The 22,993-nt window shown below is 39.2% G+C and overlaps 2 protein-coding genes across 2 annotated transcripts; both read right to left on the bottom strand.

The window, feature by feature from the left end:
• Window positions 1-640: 640 nt before the first annotated feature.
• Window positions 641-8,466, bottom strand: slc25a33 (solute carrier family 25 member 33). The gene is made up of 7 exons (XM_056384026.1): window positions 8,257-8,466; window positions 6,421-6,594; window positions 4,936-5,013; window positions 3,794-3,894; window positions 3,414-3,480; window positions 2,349-2,629; window positions 641-2,250 (listed from the first exon to the last, which is right to left on the bottom strand). The coding sequence occupies exons 1-7, from the start codon at window positions 8,295-8,297 to the stop codon at window positions 2,051-2,053; spliced, it is 942 nt and encodes a 313-aa protein (XP_056240001.1). The 5' UTR covers window positions 8,298-8,466; the 3' UTR covers window positions 641-2,050.
• Window positions 8,467-13,215: 4,749 nt separating this feature from the next.
• On the bottom strand, window positions 13,216-22,512 carry spsb1 (splA/ryanodine receptor domain and SOCS box containing 1). Its single transcript, XM_056385920.1, has 3 exons — window positions 22,346-22,512; window positions 16,401-17,325; window positions 13,216-14,807 (listed from the first exon to the last, which is right to left on the bottom strand). The coding sequence occupies exons 2-3, from the start codon at window positions 17,092-17,094 to the stop codon at window positions 14,680-14,682; spliced, it is 822 nt and encodes a 273-aa protein (XP_056241895.1). The 5' UTR covers window positions 17,095-17,325; window positions 22,346-22,512; the 3' UTR covers window positions 13,216-14,679.
• Window positions 22,513-22,993: the final 481 nt, after the last annotated feature.

Genomic DNA, 22,993 nt, shown 5'->3' with positions numbered 1-22,993 from the left:
TTAACTCAGTAAAAATCCTGAGGCATATTTTCCATTTCATATAATTTTCCTGTCAACTATGACTTTACTTTTCAGTGACCCATGGTGGCTTTTTTTCCTTTTCCTCTATGATGACCAAATATGTTTACATAAATATACCTCTTCAAGATGGACTTGAAAACCTCTCCTTTTTTGCCTCATTTGTATTCTTGTCCTGGAAGGCCTGTGAAGGCAGTGGGTAAAATGAATTCAGCGAAATACAGAACAAAATCTTGAAAACCTGCTTCAGTCCGAAAGGGAGCTGCAGCTTGGGAAATTTATTTTCCATGCGAGACCAAACCTCAAAACATAATGCCAAAGCAACAGGAATGGTTATAAATATAAAACAGCAATGTCAGGATACTGTAAATGGCCAAATCAGACCAGAGTCTGGACCTTAATCCAATTCAGACATTTTATAGGACTTGAAATTTGTCTATCCATGGTCCCAGAGCAGTTTTGCAAAGATGAATTGCAGCATTCAAATGTGCAAAGCTGATATTTTATATTTTAATATTTGGACTATTTGTATCTCACCGTGGTCACTTTGGCATTAATCTTTAATGATGACCAGGGTCATAAGATACTTACTTGTTGTAAAACATTAAAGCATGAAAACATCCAAGGGGGGGGATATTTTTATAGGCATAAATGAACAGTGGAAGACCTTTTTCCAGATCTGTGACTCTAGGTGAGGTAAGTAGGCATTACTGAAAAAAAACAGTAATACATTCTCAGCAAATGACAGTATGTAGAAGGAAATGATTAGAAAGCACATCTTGGGATTCAGTCATTGTATAAACACAAGTAGCAAGCAGAAGAGAACCTCTACTACACATTGTAGGGATTATACTTATATCTAGAGAAATTTACTTCTCAAAAGTGGGATAAAATTAAATTTGTTAAAAGGAAGTTTTGACTGAAGACTTTTCACCCACATTCTTCCTGTATTGTACTGTATTTTAATCTTTTGTATCTCTTGGGTGTAGTTTTCTACCACACCCTCACATTAACTTATATACATTTCCTTCATGTACTTTGCACTTTTGCATGTGAAATTAACAAGATAAAAATCAGTAGTCTGCCATTTTAGCCAAACCTTAATGTTGACACAAGGTACAAGGCCCTGATTAAATCAATTAAGCAGAATAAATGAGTTTCAGAACAGGACCAGCCAATTAGTCCCTCACATATTCTGATATTTCAGTTATTGAGCCATATTGACAGTGAAACAACCCTGCTCTACTCTTGTGCTTGGTACTAACTAAAGGCAGATTTCTGAATTATTGCGTCAGTATTAAGATCAACAACCAACTGATGTAGTTTCTTGATGCAGTTTATTGAGCCACTGGTCAAAACAGCATCTAAGTTCCCATTATATTGTAAAAGGTGACCATCTTTTTCTCAAAGAAAAAAAACATACACATAAGCCTGTATATATGTGTGTATATATATATATATATATATATATATATATATATATATATATATATATATTAATGAAAAATATGAAATTTCTCTGTAATTCCAACTTCAAAACCAGCACATTATTTTTGTGAAACAAAACTCTCAAAATGGTCTGTGGTCATTACACTGCAAGGGACAGCAGTATTACTTGCACTTAATCTGAATAACCTCCCTTTGTTAACTTAATGAGTCGGCCTGCACAGTCATGTGTGATGGTACATTTACCACTGATAAAAAGAAACAAACACCGTCATAAAATAACAAAACATAAAATAACTTAGTTAACTTAACACTAGTCCTCTAAGAAGATGACCTTTTTCACAGGTTTGGAGTTTCAATAAGAACCACGACTTCTTGAATTTTTTTGATAAACTCCTAACGATCAAGCTTTCAATAAAATAATCTATTTAGCTCTTTGGATAACAGTACAACCTGCTTCAGTTCCACCATAAAAGTCTCTGTAGCACCACATCAAAATATGTACAGTATGTGTTGCATTTTCAAAAGTCTCTTGCCCAGTGTGTCTCAGGCTTTGTCTGGAAAACGCCAACTTTCAAACATGTCTTCATTTGGAGTCTCCCAACAGATGGACAATGAGTTCATAAGTGGAGAGGACGATGGCTGTGTTAGGGATTTGTCTAATTAGCTGTGGAATGAGTCCTCTATAAAAAGCTGCATAACCTTCCTCCACCGCTATTAACCTTCCTGTCTGGAAGAAATACTTGTACTTGCTGCCTTCCTCACGCAGCCTCGTCCGTATGACCTCTGTGGACACAAACACAAAGAGGTATTAGTCATGTAAGTAAATATAATCACTTCTCCCTGACATGAGGTTGTTCCAAGAAAACAATGCAAGTGTTTACCATGTGGGTAGGCGATGCAGGATGCACAACCCTTTGAAAAAGCAGCTGCCAACATCAGTCTCAGGAAGTCTGATGCTCCTTTCTCGTTTTCGCTATTCGGGGAGGCAAATTGGCTCTTGGCGAGGTGTTTCTTTAGTGTCTCATAGATGAGGAAGCAGATCATGGTCTCCGAGATGCCGGCATAAGATGCAGTCAGGCCTCGGTAGAAGCCCCGGATCCCTTCCGTTTTGTAAACATAGCGAGCACACTGCAGTGCATTCATCTTTTTCTCTCCTCTGGCTCTGAAAGATCAGACAGGTCAGGCTCATTAGTGCCAAAAAAAAAAATAAAAATAATAAATCACATTACAGAAGGACTACAACTATAACTAACAACTATTTTAACTATTGATGATCATATATCTTTTATATTCATCAACTAATCAGATCAGAATTAAAATAGTATACAAACGTCCATCACAAGGTGCCACAGCCCAAAAAAATTGACAAACAGCTCAAGTCCTAAAATAAAATTTAACAAAACAGGCAGTTTTCACAAGCGTAGTATTTTCTACTTTATAAATGATAATCAAATTGGAACCTGTTCATTTTCTGTTTATCATCTAAAGAAGCATATATCATCCTACTGTTTCCTTATTTTGGCTGAATGAGTAACTAGTCTAACCTTAGCTGAATTTTGTTTGAAATTATTCACTCCTTTTTGCCCCTTCATTCATAAAGCCACCATTTTGTGTTGCAGGACAGGTGTTCCTTAAACACTCGTTCCAGTGACCTCACATGATACAACTGCCTAGTACTCGATAATGTAAATATAGACTCTGGACAGTGCGTCAGCACTGTGTATTTATGGCGCCAGGTCACACGCTCAGTCTCATACACAGCATAACCCAAGGACAGTACCGTGAAGGCGGGCTCTCTTAAAGGTTCCTGTCAAAGGTCACATTATGTGAAATACCTTCACACCAGCAGAGTTGCTAAAATAAATCAGATTGTTTTACACTACAGTCTGCCTAGAGCTAAAAAACACAAGTACACACAGGGCAGGTGAAATAAAGAGCGTACATACTTTTTCTCCAGCTGCATCCTGGTCTTGACCATCCAGATGGGGTTCATCAGAGAGTTAGTAACAAAAGCTGAGGACACAGGACAAAATAAGAATATAGTTTTATACAACAGGGTAATGAGATCATAATCCCCAAAGCGTAATTCTTAACAAAGCTGTAAAGACAGAGAAATAATTTGTTGTTGTTGAATTCAGTGAGGGAAATTACAGCATGAGCGAACAGCAACAGCATAAATGCTAAATGTACTGCAGTCAGATACTTGCCACGCAATAAATAGAACCTTTTCTGAATCCAATAATGTTCATTTTACAGGCTTCAAAAAAAGGTTTTGATTGGCACAGTGTTATTTTATGCAACAAAAGGGAACATGCAGACTGCTCACCTGCAACACCAGCAGAGGACATGTGCACCACTCCACTATTAGGGACGAACAGCCCATTGAACATTTCTTTAGATTTCGAATATGCAGCAAAGTAAATGGCTCTGAAACACAGAGAACAAACTGGTAAGAACTCTACGTAGAAGCAACTGTAAAAATGAACACACAGTGCTTAAATATGAATGCATATTGAATATGTGAATGTGGTTTTATGACAGCTGTGCAATTATGTAAATGATTCCATTTGGGATGGTGTGAGCCTTTGACAGGGTGTATCCAGAGCAGTCTGTTTCCCGGTGCCTGCTCTCTGCTTGGTTTCTGGAACAAACTGTCACTGCACCAGAATAGGCTGAATAAGCACTGGGCACCAGATACCCACAGAGCTGCTCTGAATGTAAGCCTGCCCAAGTTTGCCAGTGGAATGGAAGGACAGTGGAATTACTGAGCAAAGGCTGATGCTGTGGCTACTCATTAACCATGGGAAAAGTATAGGCAATGCATGACCCCTCTGAGTTTAACAAGGTCTCAACATTTTGTGACAAAAGCATTAGGAATATTCGTTTTCCCCTTACCACATCTGTGAAATTCACAAAAATATGTCTGTGAAACTTTTGAATGTAGTTCCTTATTTGTTCTTATCTCATTTGTCTCAAGTTAGGACAAAAATTTTATTAAATGCAAATACAGAAGCCTACTCAGGTTGACAGACACCAACCTAAACAAACTAAGCAGCTGACTTGCAGAACTCAGTAAGGGTGGGGAGGGGCTTGGAATTTGTTGTCATGGCTACAGCTTCCTGTTTATACAGCCAGTTAATGCTTCCAGCCATTTAAGAAAAAAAACAAACATAAACAGCTTCCCTCTGTTTTGATTTCTTATGTTAGCAGCCAGGGTATGATACATTCTGAGGTATGCCGATACTAAAACAAGACTGCTGAGAAAACACCACTGCTTCACTTCGTGGCCTTCTTTGCCTCTGCTTCCTTAGTTGTTTTTTAATAATTATGTTTTATTGTTAACACAGGTATCATTAACTCTTACACTATTAAACAAAGCTGTAGTGGGTACGAATGGTGGTGGAGATGGGCAACCCTGATGCATTAGAGCAATGTAAGAGTGTGTTGTACACACTGTTTTCACTGTACCTTGAGGGGGCCACACCAACAAGGTTCGGCCCCAGACCACGGAAAAGTGATCTTGGTCCCTCTTTTTCAAGAATTGATCTGAAATAAAAGCAAAGAGCCATACACCATCAAACATAAATAAAATAGAAATTATTGACAGATTTTTACTCGCATACATTCACTGTAAATATCAAACTGTCTCTACATTTGTACAGTAAATGTCAGTAGGATTATCCCAGGCGCTATTACGAGTGTGATAGCTCAAGCCTGCAATCATCCGAAGTGTTACATCAGTCCTGTTCACTTGAGCTGGTTTTGCTTAACTTTCTACACTAAACACTGTCCTCTCTGTAGCGCCTGGCTTGTCACGTCAGCCACATCCCCCCAGTGTTCTTAACTCTTTGGGGGCAGTGACCTTCATTCTCCAGATGACAGTCGGGTCTGCCTGGGGCCAAGCAAAAGGGCGCTTACAACTGCAAATTATGCTACTTGTCTCACAACACTACCCTACAAATAAAAATAAATAAATAAATAAAAAAAAGATGATCAATGACCTCTTTTCAGGCCAAAGTAGTTTCCAATCACAAGGTTTACATGACTAGAATAAGGGTTTAAAGGTCAGTAATGAATTTCTTGCACATTTTACACAAACATATGCCTGTAAATTCAAAGACAACAGATCTGAAAAATCTATTTGCATCAGCTAAAGTAAGTTGAAAATCTAGCTCCAGAGGTCAATTGACAAGGAAATATTTGATCTCCTGAGACAAAAACTTATCTTAAGGTATATGTAGCTTTTACTGCCTCAGCTGTAGTAGACACCAGTCCTGACCAGTTCAGTCTGTGGCCTAGGTCCACAGAGTGTAATATAACACTGACACAGCACCCTTCTTAAAACCTTCCCTGGTTCCTCGTGGCCCACTGGGGCTCTGTCTAGTCTTCCGCAACCCAATCAGACTTATAAAAGAGCTACTATTTTGCACATCAGAAAAACTTCTCATTATAAGCACATCTTAAGGCCTCATGGGAAAGCATGTTTTATCACCCCTAACATCTGGTTAAGGACACTAAGTAGGAGCAGAATACTATGTACTTAATCGCCACTTTATGTAGGACAGGATTAGAGGCGTTCATTTTAAGACTATGAAAGCAGAAAGCAAATGACAGCTCTTCAAAGTATTTCCACAAACTAAATCACAAGAACTGCACAGGACTTTTCACAACTACACCAAAACACACCAAGCACATATATTTTGACAAATTTGTTATGTGAACACATCAGACAAGCCTAAACACTAAGGTCTTTCCAGGGTAAAACTCAGTAGGTTGTCACGCTGCAACTACAAAGTCAGCAGGTAATAATTATGCCTGTCCCTACATGGTAGTCTGGATAAACAGCAAAGTGCACCAGCTGTGAGAAGGGACCACTTTGTTCCTTTGTTTGAGAGACAATCCATAGAGCATGCTGCAGCACCTTTTGCCTTACAACACAAACAAACATCTTACCGTAGGACCTGCAGCAGCCCAGGTGTCACAGTCCCTGGACGGATAACCCCAGTGCCACTTAGGGTGCCTAGCTGGACCTGGAAGACAGGCCGGAGAGTGAGGCCAGAGGACTGCAACCGTGTCTTCAACACCTCCAGGGGGCAGGTCACGATGGCTCCCACCGTACCACTACACCTGCAAAATGGTTACACAAAAATTAGGATTATGGGCATCGGGGAGGGAAGTAGGCAATGTGTAAAATTTTTCATATTATGAAACAATGTACCACCTTCTATTATTTGTAAGATTGATTTGAGTTGACTGCAAAATATTTTTCAGTCATAACACAGCTGAGGATCCACCACTGCAATGAACAATTTTGGTCAAAGACTGTCTTGCTCTGCAGTGGAAATATTCTGAGTTAACCCAACACAGCTGGTGCACAGAGTTTTCCAGCTCAGACGTTCTAATTGCACTTGGGGAGACTTGTTTCCCTGGGGAAAGACTGTTTTTAGATAACACTGTCCAGCTTCAGCTCAAAAAGTGAATTCATTTAGTTCTTTACATGTTTCTCACTGGTACATCCTTTATTAACTGTGTCTACAACCTTGTATATGACAAGCTTAGAAGTCTGGAACAGATTAGACTAAGCCTCTGTACTGTGTCTTGTCTGAAGGACAAAGTCAAACATCTTAGCAAAAGTAACACCTGACCTAATTGTCCATTGACTGAACATTAGCCATCTATCCACCACTATTTGATTGTTAGAAATTACACTGAATTAGCTTCATTAGTATATTGTATAACTTAAATCTGACAAACACATGTAATTATATTGAAAAAATGTGTTGTAGACATGACCACTGACCAGCCCATACCTCATTTGATCATCTGGCTACAGTTTGAGTAAAAATAAAGTGGTCATCACTCCCACAACATTATTATACATTTGACTTCAGAAATCACATGTTCAAATCAAATGCTTCACGTGCAAAGCTAAAAATGAGCTCGTCATAACATTTCAAGGGTAAAATGGCGTCATTTAACAAGCCACTGTTTAAATGTGACCTTAACTTCCACTGGATGCACCCAGCTCGTGGTTAAAGCACAGACGTACATGACGTTGCTCGAGGTTTAGTATTCTTTGGGCCAGTAATTGGCGTCGGTACATGCAGCTGGTTGCTGGCAGTGTTACATAATATCAGGGAACATCACACTGCTAAAGGCTGACGACTCCCGTGACTGCGCCACGTCCAGCCATGACGGCGACGGGACAGCTAGCTAACCAACAACTCACGGTCTCGAGTTACACATTAGAACCTCCGTTTTCACACAGTGTATTACCTAAAACACCAGGTTGTTACTCGCATTTTGAACGCGACTTTCAAGACACAAAACCAACGGCTAAGTTTGATATACTTGCTAGCTAAGGATAGCTATGAGGCATTAGCAAACTTCCGCACAGATGTAACGCTTGTTAGCTGATCCGTGGAAACAAAAGATATTGCTGGGTGGTTCGTTGTCCGGTGTTAACTGGGCTATTATTTTAAAGGTGTAAAATGTTAACATAAATCATTTAACATGAGAAATATGTCCGCTGGCGAAGAACATAGTGAAAGAAACACGTTTACAGTACAAACATGGTGCAATGCTAACACGAGCTAGCTCGCCTTTATGTATTTTAGCATGCTGGCTGGCGGCTCCGTAACCCGTAGATTAAAGAGTAAATTCTCGTTAGTTTCAGATAGGCTTTTCATGGACAACACCGGGTGGCCTAAACTTACCCTTTCATGTTACATTAACCTTGTTGTTAATTATGTTTCTCCGTTTTGAAGCAGTGTCGTTAACGTGACTTACCCCCCGGCGAAGAGATGTAGCAGCGTGTCTTTCTGTGCCATCTTTGTCTTTTTTTCAAAAAGCCACCATATTCTTATTATGTTTCAGTTAAAATCGTCCCCAAGTGAAATAACAGAGTTACGGTGATGTGATTCCGGTGTGATGCCGTTAGTCCGTGCCTCTGTACCGGCTCGGTGTAGCTGTCAGCTCGGGGCGGAGCGCCACTGTTGCCTGAAGAGTGGCTAGCTGTGACGTTAGTGGGACGGATGGGGGTGTTGTCCGTGACGTAGGCACATGTGCTCCCCACCTTCTCTTTGGCCTTTTTCAAGTCGTTACACAACAGCTATCCACAACAAACAGAGATCCCAAAAACAACACTTTGAACTTCTGAGTCCCTCCTGACCTTCACCAGTTTCAATATAAAGCAGAAGACTTAATAATTTACAGCTATGTTCGCTTTAGAACAGAGCCCATGATTAACTTTCTTGTAGCCTATGAATAAGGTCAAAAATGTCAAAATCAAGCTTTAAGACCTGAATTGTTTTACTTCATATTGTTTTAACTTGTGAAGTTGTGTTTTATGAAAACAACTTTTTTACCGTGTCAAGTAGTTAATACACAGAAAACATTGCTCAGTGTAGCATTAATTAATCACAAAAGTGCTGTAAGGCTGCTACCAACAATTATATTCATTGTCAATCATTTTTTATTTTCTTTGATAATCGATTGATTGTTCAACCTGTAATATTTCAGCAAACAGTGAAAAATGCCCATCATTATTTCCTGGAGCCCAAGTTCACATACACAAATGGCTTCTTCCTTTCATTTTGCTGACTAACAGTGAAAACCCATAAGAATTACCATCACAGAGAACTCAGAAAATAGTAAATATACACATTTGAACAGCTGGCACTGGAGTGGAAGCTGCACCTAAATGCTTAATCAATTAATCAACTAATAATTTCAGGTCCAGAATACTTGTGAGTTTCTGGGTGCCTGGGGAAATAATGAAACTGCCTAGTAATGTGGGTGTCAATAAGTGCCCAACAACATATTTTTGCACCACGGTCTTCTCAAGGTTAATAGTGAATGAAGTTCTAATGAAATAGTAACCTTTTCCTGCTGGTATTTAAAGGATAGGTTCACAATGTAAAAAAAAAAGTTCATCCAAAGCTTCTACGGCTTCAGCTGTCTGAGCTATACAAATCAGCATCCATAATAGCTCAACAGGGAAGCACTGTCCAGAGAAACACATGCAGATGTAGGTGGTTCAAACATGGCTACTCTTTAATGAGGGACCCCATAATTATTATTTTAATTCTTTTAATTTCATAGTAAGATCAAGGTAGTCTATGCGGCTTGATGTGAGGTATGTGATGCAAAGGTCATCCAATACTATGATGGTACATTTAGATCTGCATGCTTATCTCAAACCAGTTAGATAATACTTATCACCTCCTGCCTTATTAACTATAATTGGCCTGTTCCAATGATAACACACAAAAATAGGGAGATTAAAAAGAAAAAAGTCCAAGATCAAGATCAACAACTATATCTTCTTCAGCAGGAAGACCACAAGAGAACAAAGACCTTGATTTTAACTGGAGACAAAACATGACGCTGTTAACTGTGGCATAATGAACACGTGATGTTATGTTATGTGCTGCCCACCAATGGGTGATGTGTAATAAAAGTTGGAATGTCGACCCTGTTGTCACCCTCAGGATATCTAAGCTACAGAAAAATAAGTTACTCAGTCACCTTGATAGCAGTCTGTTTTTCTGCACAATAACATCCATGTTGAAACCTGTCAAACCAGTTGAGCTGGTTTATGTGTTTGAAATTGCATAACCCTAACCCTAACCCGAACCTAAACATTGAACTTCCTGCTCAATTGACTTCCCTCATTGATAAAGATTCAATTCACTTTGTTACAATGTCTTTAATCCTTTACTGTTTTGTTACAGTGGGAGAACGTAGTGTAACTCATTGTATTATGTAACCAGGATTGGATTGCATTGTATCACTCTTGCCAACATGAATGGTCTAATTTAAGCCTCTGTCAATGAATCAACCTCTGACATGGGTCAAGTAAAACAAATGCAAATATACTGTATTTTAGTATTGTCAAGAAGTAACTTTACTCAACTTAAGTACAATGTTGAGGCACTTGTACTATACTTGAGCATTTGCTATTTCATACTTATCTCAGAAGGAAATATTGTACTTTTTTACTCAACTGTATTTATTTAACAGCTTTGATTACTGGTTACTTTTCAGATTTTACATCAACACACATAGATAAGAAATATAATATATTGACTAATCTAAACTTACTAAACTACTGAATGAGTAGTTCCCAGCCTTTTTCACGTTTGAAATCTTAAAAAAAAAAAAAAAGCAGTCCTTTTGGAGCTCCTTGTCATGCAGATGTATTGAGTTGTTGGCAGTTTCATTAAATAATGATTTTCTGAATAGCTTAGATTTAAATAATTGTTTTAGGCTCAAAGCGGTAGATTACTCAGTATTTCACAAAATAAACCCTGCCCCATTAATCATCTCATGACCCACTAATTGCAGTTGTATGCAGTAAAATGAGGCTCATGAATTGAGATATATGTAAATGTGACATATCATAATGTATCAGTCATATGGGGCATATTACTGCAGAATGATTACCTTTACTATTTATTTTGCAGATAACACTTATTTTCTTTTGCTCAAGTAGGATTATTTTTACACTGTTGTTTTGCTTCTTTTACATACGTACGTTTCCTGTTGGGCTCAACAATGAGGCCAGATGATCTTGACCGGGCTTCATGGTTACGTAAGTGTTGGAAATGCTGACACCAAGGGACCAAATATGAAACCTGCAGCTACAGGACAGTTAGTTCCTCATAACTCTAAGAAGCGAAATTCATATCTTTTCTGTCAACCAGCTGTATTTAGTTTCATTTGTCTTGTCACCTCATCATCATCATAGTGTTGTTTTTGAACTACTGGCCTTGTTAAATTGTAGGTGCAGTTTGGATCCCATTGGGGTTATTTGGTGCTTTCAGAAATCTCCCAGGCTTTCTTTGAATCTGCTGCTGAACACAATGTTTATGTGCTCGTGGGTGTGTGTGTTTGTGTGTGTGTGTGTGTGTGTATACAGATAAACTTAATCCTGTGCCTTATATAAAAAACTAAACAATTACAGGGATTGAACTGTCTCAGTTTCTGTATCAATGAAACTGTCACAGTAGTTGGAGAATGAAGTGGCAGCGACAGAGGCTCAAATCGGCCCACACCCATCCCACCACTCCCAGCCCCCTTTAATACTGGTTTCCCTCAATGTTTGGCCCACGTACATTTCAAGTGCTCGGACCTTGTTTGCTTTATCTTCAGTAGTATTTCAGTGTAAACCTGCAAAGTGTAATTTACTTCCAGGCCATTTGGCATATACTCAATGTCTTTGCAAGTTAGTAACAGCCTTTAATTAGCTTATAATATTCTGTGGTTGTTTTTGAGAAGGCCTGAAGAATGTTTTTTGCCTTACACTGTAATCATTGTTCATCATCTCTAGTTTTTAGTTTGGTAACATTTTCAGTATATTGAATATGTGCATAAAAATCCACAAATAAAACATGTGGTGTGTCAGATTCAACCAAGTGCTAAATAAGCCACATTTACATTATTTCAGACAACTAAACTGGGTATGGATGCGCGTGCTGTAGGGTCAATGCACTCACTTCCATGTTCCAAACTGCATTTCATACCATTTTAGGGAACATGACACTTCCCAGCACCTTGAAATTTGTGGCTCCACATCTCACTGACTTTCAGAAGGAAAGGAGTTACATTTGGGGAACGTTAAATCGGGGCCCGGTGCTATTTATGGACATAAGGTTCAAGGTCAAATGATTCAGTTTCTGAAAACTAATGTTCGCTTTGGTCTCTGTATGCTGTGGCTAAAATAAGACTTTTTCATGGTAAATACTTTGTGTGTAGCCAATGTGCCTAAGTTCCATTGCTCATCCTAATCCTTTGTCAGTTTCTGTGCTGTTGAGACTGATGCAACAGGGTGAGGGAGTCAAATCATCATTACGCACTGCTGGTAGATTCCCGTTTTGCCACTGAGATGACAAAAGGCCCTGCACATCCACACAGGTGTTTTCAACTGTTCTGGCCGGATAGACCTCTGATCAAGTTTGGTGATGTCAATAAACATGTACTGACTTGTGACTTGTCATAACCACAGGTTTCAACTACTGACATTAACAATGGCTCGGCTCTATTTAAGCCTCCCAGTAAGCAATGACTGTGTGATAGGTGAGCTGGCACGCACAATGCCAGGACTGTGAAAACTGAAGCAGCTACATGAAATTCAGCCATAATTCATTTTATTATTCATACATTATATGTTTCTATTGTGACATGTGAAAATGTCTTCTGTGAAAAAACCCCGTCAATCAAGCTCAGAATGTATCTACACCCACCCTGTCCTGACAAGAGGTCCAATCAGGCAAAGTAAGTGAAAACACCTGTGTGGGTTGCAGCATGAGGACCTCAAATATTATTTCTAGCCAATTATATTTCAATACAAATTTGTTGTTTTACATTCACCCCTTGTAAGAATAGTGAACTGATTTGTGAAGTGGTTGAATGTTGGTCGATAGACATAGCCTTAAAATCTTTGCATCTTTGAATTGCAACAAGCTACGATACTGTATACTGTAAGTGACTTTTGTTTATGTTCAACACACCAGAGATAAAAATATAAGTTCTATCCCTGTGAATTACAGAGGATGGATGAACAGTCATCAAATAATAGAGTTAATAATATGCAAAGTAATTTCCCCTCAGGTTCAACACTAATTGATTTACATGCTTCAGGTGTTGATTCTACTCTATAGTAGCTTTTGAGACCACAGTTTGCAGCATCTAAGTGGATCGCCTTGCCTTAAGCAGGAAAATGACAATTGTACAATGCACAACAGATAATCTGAAATAATCTTTAATAGATACTTACAAACAAATCTACAACAAGGAGTACAAATAAAATGGAAGCTGCAAGCAAGGAAAAGTAAGGTGTGGCACAGTGTGTGCACATCCAGCTGAGTGCTGAATGTGTACCACATCTGCACATTTAAAAATACTACAGTCAAAAGGTCTATGATATGGCAATATGTTGGCAATCTGACCTTCTTTATTACATTTGTGCAGCACTTTGTGGATTGTCTTTTTCCGTCTTTACATTGCCTTACATCTGAACTGTGCTGATTCAAGCACAATGCCGTTTACCTACATAGTCTGCACCCCCCCCACCCTTAAATCTCATAAAACACAAACACTACATCAATGGTTCTCAGCTATGTGGCAGTGAGACCCCAAGGATAGCAGGTTTTCATTGCAACCAACCGTTACTCTACAGTAGCATCTTCACCAGTTGATTTCCATTCTCTGGCTTTATATGTGCAAACGAGTGAAATCAGCTGATGCGACTGGTTGAATTAATAAAAACAGCTCTCTCGGGGCTCGACAGCATGTGGTTGAAAACTACTGAACTACAAAAAGCAGGAGTGACAAAAGATTTTTAAAAAAGACACTGATTGTATTGAGAAAAATTTCCTGCAGGTGCATGCTACAAATAATCACAGTGGCATTATCCTTCCGTTAAAATTTCCGCTAATGACGTTCCTGTCAGATGCCTGATGGTAAGCAATGGGGCACATGTATATCGCAGAGAGAACTGATAGTGCAGTGAGTGGTGGGAGCGGCTCTTCAGCTGCCTCACAGTGCATTCATCCACAATGCACTTCATACCCACAATGGAGTGGTCAGCATCTCATTTCTGTGTTGTGTGAACGGAAGATTTCATTCATTATCTATTTAAAAACTACATTTTCTAAAAGCAATTAGGATTTCATGTTATAATTCTCAATTTGACAGGACGTACAAGCTGACATGAGTATGCAATGCCACCTTGTGGTCAGATAATGACAGTGCACCTCTGCACCTTGTTCAATTTCCATCACACAATTTTTTTTTTGCACAATAGCATTTAAATTTAAAAAGGCTACAAGATAGAAATTCAGAATCATAAAGCCTGGAGGTCACAGCAGAGGTACCGACTACATATGCCACATCAACTTACAAACTGGAGGAGGTACACCAATATGGTGACTGTCATGGCATCGTCTGGATCAGCATGTGCATAGTGCTCAGTGATTCCTGATTTGATAAAGTTAGAGAACACAACTGCAAAGAGTCATAAAAACAGGATAAGAAACTCAAAAACGAGTCCATCCACTGACACAGAAAGCATACTTGTTGAATCATTCAGGAGGCTTAGTCAGTCCTGGAGGTTTGAACAATGCTGTCAAACGGGTTCAACCCAAAAAGGATCCCAGAGAAACAGAAAGAGACAAGGGTGTGCTGTGTGTGTTGTGACTGTCAGCGTGGTCATTGGTAGAGCAGGTAGTTCTTGAGAGAGGCCGGCAGGGGCAGTCTATGGATTTCACTCAGACGGTCTCTTCCTAATGCCACCCTCACTGAACGCCTACACAGGTCCATCAGCGAAAGGGGTTCAGCTGGAGGGAGACAAGAGAGGGAGGGGCATGAGGAAGAGCATTTTTATGTGTTTACAATGGCAGACATCTCTGAAAATGGGAATTGAACAGCATTAAACCCCTTATCTTTTGTTACCGCAGAAAACACAACTGATTTCTTGTAAACGATAAAGCCATTCCTGTGTTTGATACAAATGAACTTAAATATATCAAAATCATTTCCCTCCATTCATGTTGCCATCAGTTGATATGATTATGAAAAAAATCTTGGATCAAGATGTTGGCACCAGTCTACACAGGCTCCAACAGAGGGAAGTTGTTATGATATGAAATCCACTCTGAAGTCATGAAATGGACAAACAGGTGTGGACTAAAGAGAACAACTAATAAATTAAATTTAGAATTAGAATTTTTCATTTGTATCAATTGTCAAGGAAAATATCGTTGTTTGTTTTGGCTGCTTGTCATAAAAAATGGCTTATTGTAATGGACATTGTGTGTAATTTCAACAAGGATATATCTGATCAAAGAACAACATGAATGTGACTAAATATTGAGTACTAAACGCCAGTACTTGACAATTTTCAATATGTGCTATAGAAAGAGTTTGCTCCTCCTTCAAAAAGTACTGATCAATAGACAGTCCTATTTTACCAGTGACTTTTTGTAGATGTAAACTGAGCCACGAAGAAGAAAAAATATTTTTACATATTCTTTGGCTGCAGTACCAACATTGTGTATCCAAATACCGAAACTGATTTTAATATCAGTGTACAAGATAAGGGATTTCCCTGCTCCACATCCAACAGTAAGAGCAATGTCAAATCAAACTGAAACTGGTTTTCATGCCTACCACTGCATCTGTAGCTCTTCTTTTTCAAAGACCTAAAAGTAGGTCAGGGGATCTGAGCTGAACATAAAAATCTAATGAGCACAGAGCACTTGGGACATGTGGGTAGTACAACATGTTTTGATAAGCACCTATGTTTCCTCATTGAAAGCTCATGACCCTTTTACCATGGAATAATTGGGATTAATTCAATTGGAATCATCTTACATTTGTCTGGAGGGGAAAACAAGCAGCTTGTTTTTTTGTACATGAACATTAAGTAACACAAAAAACTATGAAGGAGGTGCCACAGCCTGAATGAAAAACAAAGGAAGAGTACAATTAATGGGTAAAGCTAGGACAGGTTATAGCGACATCATGTCTCACTACAACATGTCTTAACTCCTCACTGAAAGCAGGAAACAGTGACATCATTCTCATTTGAGAAAACAGCGATTTCACATATATATTAATTCACATATAATCTGGATGGCAAAGCAAGAATACAAATCAGTCATGTTATCAAATGAACTGCTTTACATAATAGCCAAGAGACATCCATACTGGTGCAAGTCAGAGACAATAATGCTGCTCTACAGTAACCCCGTCTGCAGTAATATGACAAATCCTCAACTGTCACACCTTTGTTTATTGCTTCAATAAATGCTGTCTGTGGTTATGCAAGAGCTGAACCAAGACAGCATCACAGATCACAAACGCTGTTGCTCATGAGAGAAAAGATTAACCAAGGAAGATTTTAAAAAAGGTTAAAAGTTTGTACTTACGATCGAGTCCATTTATGTACCGGATTCGAATTTCACAGTGTCCCCACACGGCGCTCACTACTGGGTACAGCTTCCTGCCCTTAAGTCCTCTGAACGCCACCCCTAGATAATGTCCATCCACTATGTAACCCAGAGTCCCCTCGTCCATGTCCAAGACTACTAAGAGGGAGTCTGGGATTATGAAGGTGTCGTCTGGCTCGAGGAAGCCTGGGTAGGTTTTTCCTGGGAGGTTCTTGCCATCATGGTAGAGTTTACTCCTGCACAGGTCCCAGCCCCACGACTCAGCGTTGCTTCCCACCAAAGCTGTGTAGCCCACCGAGTGTAGCGGGGCGTCACTTGTAGCCACTCCGACCACAGCGTGTGTGCCCCTCTGACGCATGGCCCAGCTGATCTCCCACACATGCAAGCCCCTTGTGTAGCCAACGCGGCCCCGGATGGCGTCCGTGCTCTGCGCCACAGGGTGCCTGTGAAACACCAGCTTGTTGTCGTCCTTGACGAAGATGTTGAGGGAACGGTCATCATTGTTCCACGAGTGCTGGACCTGGACATCCACGCTGGCAGGTGGCATGTCCAGCAGCAGATCCAGTCGAGACGGTTTGGTGTGACTCAGGGCCTGTAGCTCCAGCTTCAGGGGGCTGAATGCCGGATCCCGCATATCGATGGTTTTGATGCCACCTGGGACTTTTTGCCCCATGCTCGGGGTCGTTATAGCAGCTCCTTCTTCTTTCTCCTCCTCCTCCTCCTCCACCACCACCACCACCGCCGCCTCCTCCTCCTCCCCCCTCCTCAAATAATAATGGGGGGAGTGATTAGCCTTAGACCCTCTCCTCCACTGTGCTCCTGCAAAGCTTAGGAACAGGTTTGAGCTCCCTTGGCCACTAGATGCAGACAGCCAAGGTCAGACTAGGTGTTGTCTGAAGCCCACCTGGAGAGATTAGAGGAGATGAATTAAAAAAGATAAGTTAATTACTCACTAATCTAATTAGCAATCTTCTGTTTGTACCAGGAAATGTCAGGAAACATCAAATCCTACAAAACAACAAGCTAAACATAGAGGAACATTGTAAGACCATCCTTATCATGCCATGACGCCCTTTGACAACAAAATGGTAGATCTGCTATAATGACATCATACAGCATTTGTTGTAAATGTTACAGTGCATGTTTACGTTTAATGGGAAGTTCACTCAATATTTTAGAGCTATTCATTTGGTAATCAGTGGACAACAACTGATATTAGCTGCAGAGCTGTTCAGTGACCTCAAAAGTGGCTTTGTTTTCACGTTATTCTTAAAGAAGGCAGTGTCCCATGACCTAAGAAATCTGAGATGTAAAGCTAAAGACCAGCTTACACCGATAACATTATCATTACACAACAGCAAGGACCATGTATCTGCTGACCGTGGCCTCATTTCCTACAGCCGTAGTAACAATGTACTCTGATTGTCATGTGTTTATCCACAGCCTTTTCAACTTAATGTAAAATTTGGAGCAGTCAGAGAGTAGATCAAGACTGTATGGTGTTGTTCTTCCTCCCTACCAGTTAACTATAATGTTGAGTCAACATGACAGACAAGACCAACAAGTTTCTGCCACTAAACAGTCATAAATGTATTTTCTAGATTGAAAAGGTTATATAGTTCTTATTGTATTAAATCATTTATTTAACCAGGTAACAGGTCTGATTTAGATTTAAATTTTCTTTTTTTTATGAGTTACAAGAAAACACAAACAACACAAACAGACAAATACAACTTGCAATACACACGAATGGAATGCATGTGCATTCAGCTGCATTCATAAAGAGAAGATCCCTGTAATCCAATACAGCTAAAATGTTGCTGAAATCAAGTGTTTCCTTGCCTGGAGGGAGAAACAAGGCTTATTCCTCAAAAAGAAAACTGACTAAGTTTCAGCTTGGAAACAAGGTTTTCAGTGTGTGATTTGAATGTCAGGTTCTGATCAATAATAATAATAATAATTCAATACTTATTTTAACCCCTTGAGGAGTTGAGATAAGATGAATTTGTCACCTTTTTGCCATCGGAAAATAGCATGACTTTTAACACCAACATAGGTTAATTTAAAAGGGGTTTGTACTACTGAAGTGGATGAGCAGTAGACAACTATCATCTACATAAAAATTGAAGCATGAAAAATTATCACAGAGAATACAATTATGGAGAAAAGCAATGGTCCCTGAATGGCACCCTGTATACTGGATTGGACTGTTAACAGTGAACAGACTAACCTAGATCGAAAAACTGCAGTTCAACATTTAATAACTGACAGGGTTTGGCTGCTGTGTACACAGTCTCTCTAGACAAATGGCTAACTAGGGTTGGGCAGTGTGACTGTATATGAGACAATATAAATATGTAATCTGTCAGAGATTGTGCCATACACTTTTTACCATGGTAGCTATCACTTTAACATGTTTGGTCACAATGGTCGATTGTAGGCAATGATTGTATCCATTAACATTTCTCAATCAATTTTCCAGATAAATGTAGCATCCCACTATTGCAACATCAAATTACATTATACCTAGGAAGGCACCTGCTTAAAGCTTTACATTTAACAATTGAAGAGCACAGCAAATGCATCTTATATTTGTTGAACTGCCTTTGTGATGATTTTGGATCTAAGGTAAAGACAACAATTGGAATAAAGCTGTTAAATTGTGCTTTTAAGTGTTATGTTTGAATAAATTCAGTTTTTGATAAACTTGCATGATTAGAATTTCACAGTCACACACTTGGAGACACTATTATCAAGAAATCAGCTAATAACAGTTATGACTAATTTTGAACTTTTTTTTTTTTTAACAAAAACTGTAGATCAATAACTAATTCTGAACTTTTTTGACATCTGTAGATCTACAAAAGACATGTCAGTGATACACTACGATATGCTTTCATGTTAATCTTAATGTACCTGATCCATAGATCAATATTCTCTCTTGATCCTTATAAGTTTCCATGGGGTTTATAAAAACATTCAAATTCATGTAGTGTACAAAGATATGCTTGTTTAAACTGGCAGACACCCATGTTATTATGTGCTTCTTTTGCTAAGTGACTCATTCATGATTACGCCACACAAACAACATAAAAAAAAAACACTGAAATCTTATTTGATTAGCTGTCCTCAATTTTACGCATTACATCTCCAGCTTTTCTTGATAAAGCAGAGTCAATCCAAGAATCTGTGATTTCATGATGTTGCCAATTTCAGCCACTTATTAAGCAGATATAACAGAAAGAGCCTGACAACCTAACAGAGGGGACAACTCTTGGGCTTATTTTTTAAGTCCCTCAAAATCTCCACACCACAATCAGAATGAACTTTATTTGGTCAAATGATAAAAACATTTTCAGGTGTAAACTATCATGGTTTTATGGCATTATGATTGTTTTAAAATTCAATAATGTTGGTTTTAGAAAAGCTAACAAATATGAAACGCAGCACTTAACAGCATAAAAGTAGATCCATGACCCTCAATGGGCTGAAACATTATTCAGCTAGTCTGAAAGTGAAATATTCCCACAAACTCCAAAAATAGGAAAAAAGAGGGGAAAAACTCCAGCCATTTCCTATTATATGGCTGTCTAGTCAGAGGGCAACAGGAAAAGCAGTAATAAAACGTCTGGCTTAAAAAAATAAGCCAGTTCTGTCGTATTTGAGGGACACAGCTTTTTTTCAGGCAGAAAGAGTTTCAAGAAGACATAAACTTGACAATAAAAGCCTGATGAATACCTGCAGTGCTTCACTATACTGACTCCATTACAAAAGACCACAGCTGTGAAAGGGCACTTCCAGTTTATTACTGAGAAGCCTCAATATAACTGTTAAACACCATCTTATACCCAATTTTTACATTTCTTTATTATAACTTTTACAAGGCAGCTGATGCCAACAGGACTACTTTAGGTCAATAGTCAGGCCATTCTTTCATAGTGAAAACCCTATTTGGCCTGATACCCCACACTTCGCATTAAGGATCAGTATCCCAAAGACATGACGTGACTTTTTGTGGGTGCAGGTGTGACTACTGCCGCTCTTTGGTCTTCGTGTTTTGGCCCGTGTTGCAGTAAGGCTGTAGAGAGCATTGTGTAATGTGGAAAACTGTGCTGCTGGGAAGGCCACTCTAATTGAATTGTAGACAAGAGTTCATTGAGAAGTGCTTTGGCTCTTCTTCTAATGCAAGTAAACAACCATTTAAATGGGTCATGTCTCTTCAGTGATTGGAAAACAGGAGGGAAGAAAAAGCAAGCAGCGGGTGGCCAGCATCTGAATGTAAACAATCTCTTTTTCAATGCCTGTCCAGCATTCAGGGAGAGTGAAACATGTTAATTTGCACACCCTTTGAGCCAGGAGTTTACCAATTCCTCTCCCTGTGGCAAAGGGCCACCTTACAGCGCACACAATATGCAAATCAAAACTAACAGAACAATAAAAGGTCTTCCCACATTTACCTTGGACTTCAAAACAAACATATCCATTAGTAGAATAAAAGGTGGCTTGTGGAGGGATATATTTGAACTGGGATGCCTGCCTGGGCTGTTTGGGGGTCCTGGGCCCCTGGGTTGGTTTGGAGCTGATTAAAATGCAAGAGGAAGGGCTCGCTGGATTTGCTGGGCCAAGGAAACACTTGTGTCTATTGTAAGGCCCAATTTAGACTGGTCCCACCTGAACTTAAGTCCTAGCCTGTTTGTTGACCTGCTGAGTACATAAAGCTCATGATTTAGCCTACCAAAGACAAAGTCATCCATTGTATGGATAGAATGCTTGAACGCGTTATGTATTATGGAGTTCCTTAATATTATGTAGTCTAGCACTTAGCTATGACTTGTCTAAAGATGAAATTTAAACTGAAGCTTAAAGTGTTTTAGCTTTGAACAGGTTAAATATATATGATTTAGTTTACATTTTTTGTACTTTGCTTTGTTTAATTACATTATCTTTAGTGCACTCGTGTTGCAGTTTATTCGGTAAACCTAACTAAAACAATTGCAGTCCAATATAACAACTCTGTAGCAAATCATATCATCATGACGTTTACAAAGTTCTGTTTTTGTTGATTCAACTTTAATTGTGGTCATTTCTTTTGTTGTAGTTTATGATGCTGTTGAACTGTAAAGTGTAAGACTGAGAGGCATTTCTAATATTAGGTCTACCTTCACTGGCATAAATGGGGTGGACAAAATATTAGAAACACCAACATCCTATTTATATCAATTAGGAGAGACCACATTATATTCAAAGCACCTATGAGTATAATCAATCTACCCACAGCCCCCAGAATAACTATAAAGCTGAACCAGCATTTCCCTACAAGTTTTAACAAAAACTGAACCTATTGTAACCTTCATTAAAGTTAAGGGTATAGGCAGCTCTATTAGAGCGCATTACCTAAAAGAAAGTATCCCTAATAATGTGGCAACTGAGTAGATGTAGGCCTTCTGGACAGTTAAACCATAATAGCTTGTCATGCTAGCTAATGTAAAAGCAGTCTAATCTTCAAATAAGCTCTCGTGGGCCTGGGAGCCGTGTGCTCCAACCTCGAGGAGCGTCCACGCGACCACAGACTGGAGCAGCACATGAATCGAACGTTACGAGTCGTTGATTTGCAACATTGTTTCTGTTTACCTGGAGCTCGACCGCGTTCGAACGTTTGTTACACAACAAGAAACCATCGTTGTTAGCATAAACAGAGACAAAACATGGCTCGTGTTAACGAGGGGCTGAGACAGAACAACTTAACACTCTTTACAAAACTGGACTTTTGGGGAGGGACAGCATTTTACGTGTCTTGTTTTCGACATCAAACATGTTAATATGATGTAAAGAGGAACACTAAAACCGAAACAAACGCTTCGGCAGCCTCCATATGAGAAGAAAACAGGGGGAGAAGGGAAATAAAAAGCACTCAGCAAACAGACCTTTACGAGGCAGTGAGGCAGCAGAGTGGATGACACCGGGTAAGGCTGCAGAGTCTTCACTTACTCCATCGTAGTTTTCTGTGTCCTTGTCGTCAAAGCTTTTACCATATCAGGCAGGACATGAATTAGGTGAATGATGGCTGCTCTCTCTAACATCTCTCACATCACGTGGTAAAATGCTCCCAGCTGCTGTGCTAGATTAGGACCTCCCTACTGACGGTCAGCAGTCACGGCAAAGTTGGTTGCATATTGGTATTGCAGTTTATGCGGGTTTTTTGTGGTTATATAAATGTATTCATGAAACATGTGCATCTGCAATGATGCACACTTTTGAGATTTGCTAAAATAAAACTATACACTGATTGTTACGAGTTTTACATTAACATCAGCTGCATCAATTAGTCGATTAATAGATCTATTTTCATAATCGATAATTTTTTAGGCCATTTTATATTCAAAAATGCCAATGCAAAAAACGTTTGATAGATGTTGGTCAGACATATGAAGACATCACCTGGGACTCTGAGAAACTGTTTAATGTTCTACAGAACATTGATTCATTAAAAAAAATAATCAAAAGACTAATAATGAAAATAATTCTTAATTGTAGCCATACAATCAACACAATGGGCCTCATTCACCTATATC

Source organism: Seriola aureovittata, chromosome 9 (genome assembly GCF_021018895.1).
Source record: "Seriola aureovittata isolate HTS-2021-v1 ecotype China chromosome 9, ASM2101889v1, whole genome shotgun sequence".
NCBI lineage: Eukaryota > Metazoa > Chordata > Actinopteri > Carangiformes > Carangidae > Seriola > Seriola aureovittata.
The sequence above is the reverse complement of the archived record's forward strand: the minus strand, read 5'-3'. Positions and strand labels throughout refer to the sequence as shown.

Coding starts and splice junctions, on each gene's coding strand:
- slc25a33 (XM_056384026.1), bottom strand. CDS start 8,297: ATGGCACAGAAAGACACGCTGCTACATCTCTTCGCCGGGGG. Junction 6,595..8,256: donor CTACATCTCTTCGCCGGGGG/GTAAGTCACGTT, acceptor ACCATTTTGCAG/GTGTAGTGGTACGGTGGGAG. Junction 2,251..2,348: donor CTGCATCGCCTACCCACATG/GTAAACACTTGC, acceptor TTGTGTCCACAG/AGGTCATACGGACGAGGCTG.
- spsb1 (XM_056385920.1), bottom strand. CDS start 17,094: ATGGGGCAAAAAGTCCCAGGTGGCATCAAAACCATCGATATGCGGGAT. Junction 14,808..16,400: donor GTACATAAATGGACTCGATC/GTAAGTACAAAC, acceptor GTCTCCCTCCAG/CTGAACCCCTTTCGCTGATG.